Source organism: Symphalangus syndactylus, chromosome 11 (assembly GCF_028878055.3).
Source record: "Symphalangus syndactylus isolate Jambi chromosome 11, NHGRI_mSymSyn1-v2.1_pri, whole genome shotgun sequence".
NCBI classification, from domain to species: domain Eukaryota; kingdom Metazoa; phylum Chordata; class Mammalia; order Primates; family Hylobatidae; genus Symphalangus; species Symphalangus syndactylus.
The window spans coordinates 23,985,013-23,998,937 of NC_072433.2; the positions used below are offsets into that span (position 1 = coordinate 23,985,013).

At 38.9% G+C, this 13,925-nt stretch overlaps 1 protein-coding gene across 10 annotated transcripts in view; it reads right to left on the minus strand.

Annotated features, from left to right (window-relative positions):
• Positions 1–13,925, minus strand: part of NFAT5 (nuclear factor of activated T cells 5) — a 131,171-nt gene that overhangs the window by 34,478 nt on the left and 82,768 nt on the right. For all 10 annotated transcript variants that reach the window (XM_055297766.2, XM_055297765.2, XM_055297764.2 and 7 more), the window contains 5 exons: positions 12,459–12,651; positions 10,078–10,268; positions 5,982–6,154; positions 275–409; positions 97–149 (listed from right to left, as the gene is read on the minus strand). In XM_055297766.2, coding sequence (XP_055153741.1) covers positions 97–149; positions 275–409; positions 5,982–6,154; positions 10,078–10,268; positions 12,459–12,651 — 745 coding nt within the window. The remainder of the gene's footprint in view (positions 1–96; positions 150–274; positions 410–5,981; positions 6,155–10,077; positions 10,269–12,458; positions 12,652–13,925) is intronic.

Here is a 13,925-nt window from a genome sequence, read left to right on the forward strand (position 1 = left end):
AGAAGAAATTTAATCTATTGATTCAGGAAAATTTCAGAACAAAACTGAATTGCTCAGAGAGTAAACAACCAAATTATAAAAAAGCTTAAATTGTACCTGATGAAATAATTCCATATCAATTTCAGCTTCTGACTTCCAAGAGTTTTCATCTGATTGAAATAAAAACAGTGATTTATTAAATTTTTGAACTTTTTTTTTACTCTGTAGCTATGACTATGTCCATATAACAAAGTGAAAACGTGCAAATATCTGTACCACAAATATATGTACTTACCAGAAACATTTTCTTGGAAAATAACTTTAGTTCCTTTCAGAAAGTTCTTGCCGATTAAAAATACTTCTTCTTCTCCTTTCACTGAACAGCTATGCAAGCTTTTCTTTAAGATTTCTGGCACTCCTGCTGGCTGAGCTGTGGAGATACATAAGCATTCTATAACAAGAACCACCAAAACTTATTTCTTACCTAAAATCAACTTGCAATCATCGGGTTCTATGAGTTGTCTTTATTGAAGGAGGGGTAATAAATATTTTTATAGTAACACAATTATCTGGAAAGGCTATAATTCTTGCTCTACTGACATCAGGCTTGGCCATGTGACTGGTTTGGATAATCAAATATGAACTTAAGTAATGTGCCAAGTCCAAGTGAAAACTTTGAGAGTCATCACATGGTTTTACCAACTCGGTTGTTGCAAGCCACTGAGTTTTGTTTTATTGTCTACTTTTAAATTGTGTGTTATTGCAGTATCCTTTAGCCTTCAGCTATTGATACAAACAAGTATCCTGTCTTTGTTAAATACAGGTTGAGCATCCCTAATCCAAAAATCTAAAATCTTTTTTTTTTTTTTGAGACTGAGTCTCACTCTGTCACCCAGGCTAGAGTGCAGAGGTGTGATCTCAGCTCACCGCAACCTCCGCCTCCTGGGCTCAAGCGGTTCTCCTACCTCAGCCTCCTCAGTAGCTGAGATTACAGGTGGACACCACCACGTCCAGCTAATTTTTGTATTTTTAGTAGAGATGGGGTTTCAACATGTTGGTCAGGCTGGTCTCGAACTCCTAACCTTGTGATCCACCCACCTCGGCCTCCCAAATGCTGGGATTCAGGCATCAGCCACCATGCCCAGCCAAAAATCTAAAATCTTAAATGCTCCAAAATCCAAAACTTTTTGAGTGCCAATACAATGCTCAAAAATTTACACACCTGGGTCAAGTGCAGTGGTTCACACCTGTAATCCTAGCACTTTGGGAGGCTAAGGTTGAAGGATCACTTGAGCCCAGGAGTTCGAGACCAGCCTGGGCAATAGTGAGACCTTGTCTCTACAAAAAAATCAAAAAAATTAGCTGGGCATGGTAGTGTGCACATGCAATTCCCAGCTACTTAGGAGGCTGGGGTGGGACAATCACTTAAACCCTGGAGGTCGAGGCTGCAGTGAGTCATGATTGCACCACTGTTAAGTACTTATATGTGAAGAAATATAAGAAAAGGATTGTTTATTGGTAGCATATAAATTCAGAGTCAGGTGAAACCCTGTTTCTACTAAAAATACAAAAAATTAGCTGGGCATGGTGGTGGGCGCTTGTAATCCCAGCTACTTGGGAGGCTGAGGCAGGAGAATCTCTTGAGCCCGGGAGGTGGAGGTTGCTGTGAGCCAAGATCATGCCACTGCACTCCAGCCTGGGTGACAGAGCAAGACTTCATCTCAAATAAATAAATAAATAAATAAATAAATAAATAAATAAATAAAACAAATAAAAATAAAAATAAATTCAGAGTCAGGAATGATGGTGATGCCAAACAGGTTATTTACAGAGATTGTTTACAAAGGTGGCTGAAACAGTGACACCTTTGCTTTTTGAAACTTTGATGCACAAAATTATTTAAAATATTATGTAAAATTACCTTCAAGCTATGTGTATAGCTGTATATGAAACATAAATGAATTCTGTGTTTACACTTGGGTACCATTCCCATGAAACCTCATTATGTATATGCAAAGAAATTCAAAGTCCAAAGAAATTCAAAACCTGAAACACTTCGGGTCCTAAACATTTAAGATGAGAGATATTTAACCTGTTTGTATATGATAAGTGACATTTTCAACAATGCTGGGGAATTTAAATTGTGAATGTATAAACAAATACACTGGCCGGGTGAGGTGGCTCGTGCCTGTAATCCCAATACTTTGGGAGACCGAGTGGGGGGCAGATCACCTGAGGTCAGGAGTTCAAGACCAGCCTGGCCAACATGGTGAAACCCCATCTTTACTAAAAATACAAAAAATTAGCTGGGTATGCTGGCACATGCTTGCAATCCCAGCTACTCGGGAGGCTGAGGCAGGAGAATCGGTTGAACCCAGGAGGCAGAGGTTGCAGTGACCCAAGATCACACCACTGCACCCCAGCCTGGGCAACAAAAGTGAAACCCTGCCTAAAAAAAGAAACAAACAAAAAACAAAAAACAAGTATTGTCTAGAACCTATAGGGTAAATGTGTGAACAGAATGGAAAGGGTTATTGGTCATACACTGACAATTATATACCCTTTTAAGTGAAGAATTAACTAAATCAGTTTATTTAAAGGTAACTTTTTGGAGTAACAGGAAATAGATACTTGTTTTTTAAAAACATTCCAGAAACATATGGTATATCTTGTTCTGATAAGAAAATAAAAGGTACGGCCGGGCGCGGTGGCTCACGCTTGTAATCCCAGCACTTTGGGAGGCCGAGGCGGGCGGATCACGAGGTCAGGAGATCGAGACCACGGTGAAACCCCGTCTCTACTAAAAATACAAAAAATTAGCCGGGCGTGGTGGCGGGCACCTGTAGTCCCGGCTACTCGGAGAGGCTGAGGCAGGAGAATGGCGTGAACCCAGGAGGCGGAGCTTGCAGTGAGCCGAGATTGCGCCACTGCACTCCAGCCTGGGCGACAGAGCGAGACTCCGTCTCAAAAAAAAAAAAAAGAAAAAGAAAAGAAAAGGTACAAAATTATATTAATATATTGTATTACCAAAATGAAATGTAAAGCATATAACCTTTCCCACCATTTTCAAATACTGTGTGGAAATTCCACTTCACTGATTACTGGTAAAACTTTTTCCCATATCTCATTTTTTAGATTTATGTGTTAAAGGCATAAGATGGCCAAATGAGGCCCCAAGGTTTAGAATATATTTATCTTCTACATATTTGTATTTACATTATAGAAAGAACTAGTCTGTTACTTTCAAGATAATTTAACTTTTGGCCTTTTAAAAGGTCCTTTCTTTAAAGTTTACGAGATGGGTCCCCGACAGACGCCATACTAAACAGAACTAAAGTCAAGATTATTTAAGCATTAACTGTTTTATTTTTAAGTTATTTAATTTAATTTAAGTTAAATTTTATATACACATATATGGAAGTTAATATAATTTTATAGTAAAATTAGACATTTACTTGCCTGTTTTTTCCCCTAGCCTGCTAAACTGTAAGCTCCTTAAACTATAATCTTTAATTTCAGAGTTAGGCACACTGTAACTATCCATTGAATTAACTATGAAGCTTTCCAAAAACAAACCATCAATTGGCATGTCTTTTTGTTTGTTTTAAAGCACTACAGGTGACTCGAACCTACACCCAGGATTGAGAACCACCACATTTAATTTATGTTGACTAAATGAGTGACTGAATGAGCAATGAGGCATATTTTGTTATCAGAACACAATAAAAAATTTTTTAAAAAAAGCACTCATTTGAACAATTTCCTTTTTTTTTTTTTTTCTTTTTTTTAGAGACTGGGTCTCTTTTATAGGCTGGAGTGCAGTGGTGTGATCACAGCTCACTGCTCTCTCAAAACTCCTGGGCTCAAGTGATCTTCTGCCTCAGCCTCCTGAGTAGCTGGGACTACAGGCACATGCCACCATGCCTGGCTTTTTTTTTTTTTTTTTTTTTTTTTTTTTTTTTAAATTTTTGTAGAGACAGGGTCTCTCATTATGTTGTTCAATACACTTCCATTATAAGTTTCTGGCTTGTGTTAGTTTCCATGAATATAAACTTTTTGGCAGATTTAAACAGCTGGAGTAAAATGAGAGATGAAAACAAAGTTGGTTAGTAAGAAGAGCTGGGATTGGAACGGGAGACAGAAGGAAACAGGAAGAGAGACCAGCCTCAGCTGGTCTCAAACTCCTGACCTCAAGCGATCCTCCTGCCTTGGCCTCTCAAAGTGCTGGTATTACAGGCATGAGCCACCGTATCCAGCCCTCTTCTAAAAAAAAAAAAAAAAGGGTGGTGGGGGGTGCTGGGAGCGGTGGGCAGATCATTTGAGGTCAGGAGTTCAAGACCAGCCTGGCCAACAGGGTGAAAACCCATCTCTACTAAAAATACAAAAAAATTAGCTGGGCCAGGTGGCACACACCTGTAATCCCAGCTACTCAGGAGGCTGGGTGAGAGGACTGCTTGAACCTGGGATGCGGAGGTTGCAATAAGCCAAGACTGTGACAGCGTGGGTGACAGAGCAAGATTCCATCTCAAAAAAAAAAAAAAAAAAAAAATTCTATTCATTCACTCATTTTTGTAGAGACTAGGTCTCACTATGTTGCCCAGGCTGGTTTCAAACTCCTGGCCGCCAGCAATCCTTCTACCTTGGCTTCCCAAAGTGCGGGGATTACAGGCGTGAGCCACTGTGCCTGGCCTTGAACAACTTCACTGCCTGCCAAATTTGCTGACTGATCTTATTAATATAAACATTTTTAGTAATACATCATATGTTGTGTTTAAAAATAGGTCAAATAGGCCAAGTGCGGTGGCTCACGCCTGTAACCTCAGCACTTTGGGAGGCTGAGGTGGATCATTTGAGGTCAGGAGTTCAAGACCAGCCTGGCCAACATGGTAAAACCCCACCTCTACCAAAAATACAAAAATTAGCCAGGTGGTAGTGGCACACACTTGTAATCCCAGCTACTTGGAAGGCTGAGGCAGAATAGCTTGAGCCTGGGAGGTGGAGGTTGCAGTGAGCGGAGATCACATCATTGCACTCCAGCCTGGGCAACAAGCGAAACTCCGTCTCAAAAAAGAAAAAAAAAAAAAGAGAGAGATGTGAAAAGGAAAATTTTTCCTATTTATTACCTACAACAATAATCATTAGAGAGAAACTACAATTATGGTGAGACATATATAACAACATAATTGAATTTACACACACAAATACGCACACATCATTTTCTATCCATGCCAAGGTTAGTGATAAGAATTGAATTTCCCACTCCCAACACTATAATATTATAATTAGTAATCGAAACTTCTGACATGTTGTTATTTGCAAAGTTCTGCTTACCTTACTCATGTTCTAACACAAAACAGAACCACAGCAATTTACCACACAGTGAAGATGCTTAGAAAATGCTTTCGCTTTGTAATTTACTTCTGATAACCAGCTCAAATTACTTTTTTTTTTTTTTTTTCTTTTGAGACAGTCACAGTCTGCCGCCCAGGCTGGAGTGCAGTGGCACGCTCAAGGCTCACTGCAGCCTTGACCTCCTAGCGCTCAAGTGATCCTCTTGCCTCATCTTCCCGAGTAGCTGAAACTACAGGCACAAGCCATCACATCCAACTTATTATATATTTTTTTTATTTTGTAGAGACAGGATTTTCACTACATTGCCCAGGCTGGTCTTAAACTCCTGGGCTGAAGCGATCCTCCCACCTTGACCTCCCAAAGTGCTGAGATTACAGGTGTGAGCCACCATGCCTGGCCCAAATTACTTTTTAAATCAGCATATTATGATAATAGGAAACTACAAAATGTTCCACATCTTTTGAATTGTATCCCAATTATTCACCTCTAGTTTGGTCTAGAAAATCTGACTACTGCTTTTAACATATTTCAAATTTTGCATGATCACAAGCCAGAGTATGTGAAATATCTAAAATTTAGACATGTCTAAAAGATTAACAGAAAATGAAAGAAACTCCATATGTTTAGTATCTCCATATCTTCTTACTTACTACACAAAATTGGAGAAGAGGGTGTTTGCAGTGTCAAAGTGGAGCCATCTTTCCTTGTGATATTAACTCGAAAAACCAATCTGGCACGAGTGCTTTTTTTCTTGGAACCAGCAATTCCTATTCTGGCTTCAACATCAGCATTCCTCAATTTCAATATCCCTACGCAGTCCACCCTAATACAGAAAAAAATACATAAAGGGACATTTTGTTGTATAAATAGTATAATGTTCTTAATCAACAAGTTTGTTTTTAAAATTTTGCTTATTTATTAATTCTGTGAATATGTAATAAAGTTACAAAGTTCCAAGTTCAAAAAGTACAAAAGGGTAAATTCTAAACATTCACTGTTCCTAATCCTGTCAATCTTTTGTTTATAATAATAAAAAGTAAAAAAAATAAAATCACTATTTTAAAATCTGAACATAATGGCTTATAAGAGACCTTTTTTTTTTTTTTTGAGATGGAGTCTGTCACCCAGGCTGGAGTGCAGTGGCGTGATCTTGGCTCACTGTAACCTCTGTCTCCTGGGGTTCAAGGGATTCTCCTGCCTCAGCCTCTTGAGTAGCTGGGATTATAGGTGGCCGCCACTATGCCCAGCTATTTTTTGTATTTTTAGTAAAGACGGGGTTACACCATGTTGGCCAGGCTGGTCTTGAACTCCTGTCCTCAAGTGATCCACCCACCTTGGCCTCCCAAAGTGCTGGGATTACAGGTATGAGCCACCGTACCTGGCCAGAGACCTTTTTTAAAAATAAAAAAATTAAGAAATACATTTAGTCTCTTTCTTTACAGAGCTAATTCAGAAAACAGATAAAATGGATTTTACTTTTTAAAAATTAGTAGCTGCCTCCAGAAGGATGGAATATTAGCCACTAACAAGTACGTTACCACATTGAATGATATGTGAAAAATGCTCATGATATGTTAAGTAAAAAGCAGATTACAAAACAATGGGTACAGTATTTTCTCAATTTTGTCCAAAAAAGACGGGAAGATACACATTAAAATAGTGGTTATTTCCAGGAAGTTGGTTTTTATTTATTTATATTTTATTTTATTTTTTTTGAGACAGAGTCTCGCTCTGCCACCCAGGCCTGAGTGCAATAGTGCTACCTCAGCTCACTACAACCTCTGCCTCCTGGGTTCAGGTAATTCTCATGTCTCAGCCTCCTGAGTAGCTGGGATTACAGGCGCACACCATCACCCCAGCTCACTTTTGTATTTTTAGTACAGTTGGAGTCTTACTATGTTGCCTAGGTTGGTTTTGAACTCCTGGCTCAAGAGATCCGCCCACCTCAGCCTCCCAAAGTGTTGGGATTACAAGCATGAGCCACTGTGCCAGGCCAGAAGTTGGTTTTTAAAGTGCATGTTTGTAGCTTTTTTTACCCTGTATTTTCAACTTTTTTTTTTTTTTTTTTTTTTTTTTTTTTGAGACAGAGTTTTGCTCTTGTTGCCCAGGCTGGAGTGCAGTGTTGCAATCTCAGCTCTGCAGCCTCTGCCTCCAGGGTTCCAGCGATTTTCCTGCCTCAGCCTCTCAAGTAGCTGGGACTACAGGCATGCACCACCACTCCTGGCTAATTTCTATATTTTTAGTAGAGATGGGGTTTTGCCATACTGGCCAGGCTGGTCTCAAAGTCCTGGCCTCAGATGATCTGCATGCCTCAGCTTTCCAAAGCACTGGGATTACAGGCGTGAGCCACCACGCCTGGCCTGTTTTCAACTTTCTTATATTGAATAAGTACTATTTTTATAATCAGTAAATTCTTTCCTTTCCTCCTCTACTATATGTATTTATTTATTTATTTTACTTTATTTATTTATTTTGAGACAAGTCTCGCCCTGTCGCCCAGGCTGGAGTGCAGTGGCGTGATCTTGGCTCACTGCAAGCTCTGCCTCCCGGGTTCACGCCATTCTCCTGCCTCAGCCTCCTGAGTAGCTGGGACTACAGGCGCTCGCCACCACGCCCGGCTAATTTTTTGTATTTTTAGTAGAGACAGGGTTTCACCATGTTAGCCAGGATGGTCTCGATCTCCTGACCTCGTGATCCGCCTGCCTCGGCCTCCCAAAGTGCTGGGATTACAGGCGTGAGCCACTGTGCCCAGCCTATATGTATTTATTTTTATAATTGTCTTTTTTTTTTGAGACAGAGTCTTGCTCTGTCGCCCAGGCTGGAGTGCAGTGGTGTGATCTCAGCTCACTGCAATGTCCACCTCCCAGCTTCAAGCAATTCTCTGCTTCGGCCTTCCAAGTAGCTTGGATTACAGGTGCCCGCCACCACGCCCAGCTAATTTTGTGTATTTTTAGTAGAGACAGGGTTTCACCATCTTGGCCAGCCTGGTCTTGAACTCCTGACTCAGTGATCCACCTGCCTCGGCCTCCCAAAGTGCTGAGATTACAGGCGTGATCCACCGCGCGCCCAGCCCCCTTTTTTTGTAATTTTCAAAAGTTACAAGTTAAAAAATATTTATGAGGCCAGGCGCGGTGGCTCACGCCTGTAATCCCAGCACTTTGGGAGCCTGAGGTGGGCGGATCATTTGAGGTCAGGAGTTCGAGACCAGCTTGACCTACATAGTGAAACCCCATCTCTACTAAAATACAAAAATTAGCCAGGTACGGTGATGGGCGCCTGTAATCCAAGCTACACAGGAGGCTGAGGGAGGAGAATCACTTGAACTCAGGAGATGGAATCACTTGAACTTGCAGTGAGCCAAGATTGCGCCACTACACTGCAGCTTGGACAACAAAGCAAGACTCCCACTCCAAAAAAAAAAATTTACAAAATATTTCTCAAAATGTCTTTTCCAACTAACCTTTTACCAATCTATTTAAAATGGCTTTCAAAAGGAAACCAAAAACCAAGTAAAGTCTTTAGCAACTATCCAATATACAAATAATTACAACGTAGGTCTACCCCATACCAATATATTTCCTGCTGTTACGGTTCAATTTTAGGATTAAAGGTCCTTTACAAAAGGCTTAAGGAAAAATAATTTTTAAGATTTAAATGTACAAGATGAAAAACACATAATCTAAATCTAAAGATATACATTTTTTAAACAGAGGAAAATAACAACAGACGGTGAATTCAAACCAGCAATATGTGTTTCACATCAAGATGGAATAAGGCACTTCACAGTTTCTGCTGAACAGTTTTTTGGCTGGGTGCAGTGGCTCACACCTGTAATCCCGGCACTTTGGGAGGCCAAGGTGGGTAGATTACCTGAGGTCAGGAGTTGGAGAGTAGCCTGGCCGAGATGGTGAAACCCTGACTCTACTAAAAATACAAAATTAGCCGGGTGTGGTGGCGGATGCCTGTAATCCCAGCTACTTGGGAGGCTGAGGCAGGGAGAATCACTCGAACCCGGGAGGCAGAGGTTGCAGTAAGCAGAGATAGCACCACTGCGCTCCAGCCTAGGTGACAGATGGAGACTCGGTCTCAAAAAAAAAGTTTTTAAAGCAAACATTAAGAAAGTGGAATTCAGGAAAGCAAATCAAATTGCAGTTTTTATTTTCAATGTTACTATTATAAACCCAAAAAAGTAAGTCTTGGCCAGCTTTCCACTTGGCTTTGAGTTCCCTGCCTTTACCACGGGAATTTTTTTTTTTTTTTTTTGAGACGGAGTCTCCCTTTGTTGCCCAGCTTGGAGGGCAGTGGCACAATCTCGGCTCACTGCAAACTCTGCCTCCTGGGTTCAAGTGATTCTCCTCCCTCAGCCTCCCAAGTAGCTGGGATTACAGGCATGTGCCACCACGCCCAGCTAATTTTTGTACTTTCAGTAGAGACAGGGTTTTGCATGTTGGCCAGGCTGGTCTCTAACTCCTGACCTCAGGTGATCCACCAGCCTCAGACTCCAAAAGCGCTGGGATTATAGGCATGAGCCACTGCACCTGGCCCAACCATGGGAATTCTTTAGCAAATGGTAAAAGAGTTAATTTTAACCCATTACCATTCTGAAGTAATGTCTTTTTTTATTCATAATATTTAAAACATTTTAATACAATACTAAAAAAATCTTCTATACATTAGAAACCGAACAATTCTCCTGCCTAACACAAGAGTGTAATATATAATGAAAAATTCTTACAAAGTACTTACGCCAGTGTCATGTTGTTGCTAGGATCAAGGCCGACTTCTATAACAGTAGTGCCTTCAATGTCCACTTCTTTGCAAGGAGTTGTATTTCGTCCAGTTACCCTGCAGGCCTGATAAAATCCATGTGGTTTCACTCGTCCAGAGTCGTTACCCACAAACACTTGCAACACTACAGGTTCATTATGGCCTTCCAGCTGAAACCAGAAAACATGCAACAGAAACACTAATTAGCATTTCAAATAATCTAATTATAAAATCAAATATTTAAGACCAAATCCTATACTTGTAACTGAATTACATTTAAAAATATTTAAATCTTCAAGAAAAATAGAGATAAAACATTTTCATAAAAGAGTTGGCTAAATTCCTGAAGTAAGTCATAGTTTTAATTCTGTAATAACTATATTTAAATTATAAATTTAGATGTTAGATGATAAATTATCGTTTATAATTTATTTGTACAAGCAGATGAGAATGAATACACAGTACTTCAGGCAGCATTTGGGTTGCTCAGGACCTACCACCATAACTAATGGAAAAACTCACAAAACTATCAGTGGCATCATCATCATCATCAAATGAGAGTACATATACCAAATTTTTATTCTACTAAAGCTACTTGAGTAGAAAAGTATGAGTGCAGCTATATGAATAACAAGGAAATGAAGCTCATTTTCACGGACTAGATATATACATATAACATCATTAAATCCTGGGACAAAACATTATGGTCTGAGAGACTGCTAGTTCAAACGGGGATCTATGGATCATTACAGGTCTCTAGCAAGCCTTCATAAATTAAATTATAATTTGTATGCTGAAAAATAAATAAATATTTAAAACAGCATTTGGGAACAAATGTTTCCAATCCTGATTCTTGATAAGGCTTATTGTTAAACATTGAAGCTCCTAATATAGAATGCAGAAAATCACAAAGTAAATTGTACAATGCATGCCAAACAAAGTGCTTAAAAAATTCACACATCTTTTCTATTCCAGTACAGCTATATCTCTATAAAATGGTATCATAATGAGGAAAATAAGCAAACTAGTCAAATTGCTTGTCAGCAGAATCTAGAACAGTGCCTGGCACATGGAAGAGTGCAGCATTTGTTGAATGAATGACTAAACAAACTTTTAAGGTCAATTCATTCCCTATCATAGCTAAGCAATTAATCTAACAATACTTCCAACTAGACAAAACATAACTTAAAGTAAAGGCAATTAGGTTAAACGTAATGACCAAACTACCAAAATATCTGGCTAGACAAATATTTACACAAAGCATAACATAAATTTCTCACTTGCCTGTTACCGGTCCTGGGATTGAAGGATTGGGTGTGGGTTAAGGTAGTAGGTAGTGAAGAAGGGTAGACTTGATATTGTACACATGACTATTAACCAACCTTATAAATGGTGGCAGACACGTTTCCTGATTGATCCAGAGTTTCAATCATAATTTCATTCAAGTATGAAATGAAAGGCGGTCCACCTCTACTCCTAACTTAAAATACTGTTCAACTAACATATTTATACAAACTGTATTTAATAAGAATCTAATGTGACTAGACAAAATTCCTCCCTGTTTAGTATTTTGCAAGGGGTAGGGACACTTGTTAAGTCCTCTCCCCATTGCCCCATTTTTTTGAGGCTTGTCTTCAAAGACAAATATTCTTTATACCAAGATATCCTAGGTGCTAAAATTTAAGTCCCTTTTAACTTTTAGTCTCAACTTTAAAAAAAATTAAGACTCAATTGATATCTCATTTCTTTTTTTTTCCTCATTTCCTTCTTTCCCCCTGTACTTGAGTGGATGCAAATGATATCCCATTTCTTAAACTGAAGCCTTAAGTATTAATCAAGTCTTTTCTCAGTCCAATAGTCTTGATTACTATAACCATCTCAAAAACCTTATTTTCAAAGTTCTTAATAATTTCTACTATATTTCTTTGAATTCACTTTAATATTTCTTCCTCCAAGGCAGGAGGATCACTTGAGATCAGGAGTTCGAGACCAGTCTCGCCAACATGGTGAAACCGCGACTCTACTAAAATACAAAAATTAGCTGGGCCTGGTGGCACACACCTGTAGTCCCAGTTACTCAGGTGGCTGAGGCATGATTACTTGCACCCCAGAGGCAGAGGCTGCAGTGAGCTGAGATCACACCACGCACTCCAGCCTGGGTGACAGAGTGAGACTCTGTCTCAAAAAAAAAAAAAAAAAAAAAAAAATTCTTTCTAAATATAAAGTTTGGGATGAATCTAATTCAAATAACAAACATGAGGGAAGAAAATTCATGATTTGAAAATATTTTACTTTTCAGGACATATTCTCATTCCCCTTTACATTTTAACTAAAATTCAAATGATAAATAAAGTAAATACCTTTACTGTAGGAAAGCCTTGCTGTGTTCTATCTTTTACTGAGCCGCGGCTGCCCTCAGTCAGGTACCGAGCTCGGTGCTGTGTCTCAGGTTGTACAACTATCTTCAGCTCCTTTCCCTCACTTTTAACAGGATATTGTCCACACAACATAGGGCTCTTCTTTACTCCAGTGCCTTTTTGGTTTTCCAATGTTCTGAGAAATCAAAGCACAAAATGGAGAAAGTATCAAAGAGAGTTTTTTGATAAAAAAATAAAAGCCATTAAGACAAAGGAAGAAACAGAACTGGCAATAATAGTAAAAACAACTATTTAGCTTGCTGGCAAAATAAAATATTGCCTAAAGGAAGATACATGAGCAAAGTATCTTTAAAAAGGTTTTATAAAAAAGTTTACCATATGATGCAAAAATAAAAGAAAGTACGTTTGACAGAAAAGAAAATGAACGTATATGAGTGGTAGGAGGAAGGGAGGAAGATTGAGCGCAATAAACTGAGACTAGCAGGAAAGAATAGTTAATGTCACTAGAACCTTTAACATTGTACTTCAGTCAAAACAAGATTTAAAAATTCCATGTATGCATTCCATATATAAATTCCAAAATTTATATAAAGCTACAAGATTAACTACTGTTATTTTTTAACTGCAAAGTAAAAGAAAAAAAGTGAGGGTAGCGAAAACAAAAAACAAACCCCCAAAAACCCTACATACCCCCATACAAAATGGCCTACAAACCAAATGAAGGTATATGTAGCTTATTCTTTCGAGTATCCTTCTCAGTAAACCTAACTGAAGAAATTATATAAAAAATTAGTGATTCAATTTTTATTGGGAAATTAGCTTTACTCTAAACAATCTTTTCTAGGAGTATGGTTTTTCAGATTATTTTTATTTGTGATTAGTTAAGTAATTAAAGCCCTCAATAAAAATTTTTACAATCTGGGCTTTACAGCACCAGCATTCTACCTTTTTTTCTTTTTTTTTTTTTTTTGAGATGGAGTTTTACTCTGTCATCCAGGCTGGAGTGCAGTGGCACAGTCTCAGCTCACTGTAACCTCTGTCTCTTGGGTTCAAGTGATTCTCCTGCCCCAGCCTCCCAAGTAGCTGGGATTACAGGCATGTGCTACCATGCCCAGCTAATTTTTATATTTTTGTTAGAGATGGGGTTTCACCATGTTGTCCAGGCTGGTCTCGAACTCCTGACCTCAGGTGATCCCCCCCGCCTCGGTCTCCCAAAGTGCTGGGATTACAAGCGTGAGCCACTGCACCTGGCCCTTATTTTTTTTAGTTATGCTTTTTAACATTTATTTATAATGCATTTGCTATGTGGAATGTATGTTCAAAGAAAAACAGTATCCCAAATGGTGGTTATGACTTCAGGCAAACACATTCATCTGTAAAATAGTTGAAGCACTGCAAATACATAATAAAAATAAGTAAAAACAATATTGTTAGTTATCTTTCCTTCTG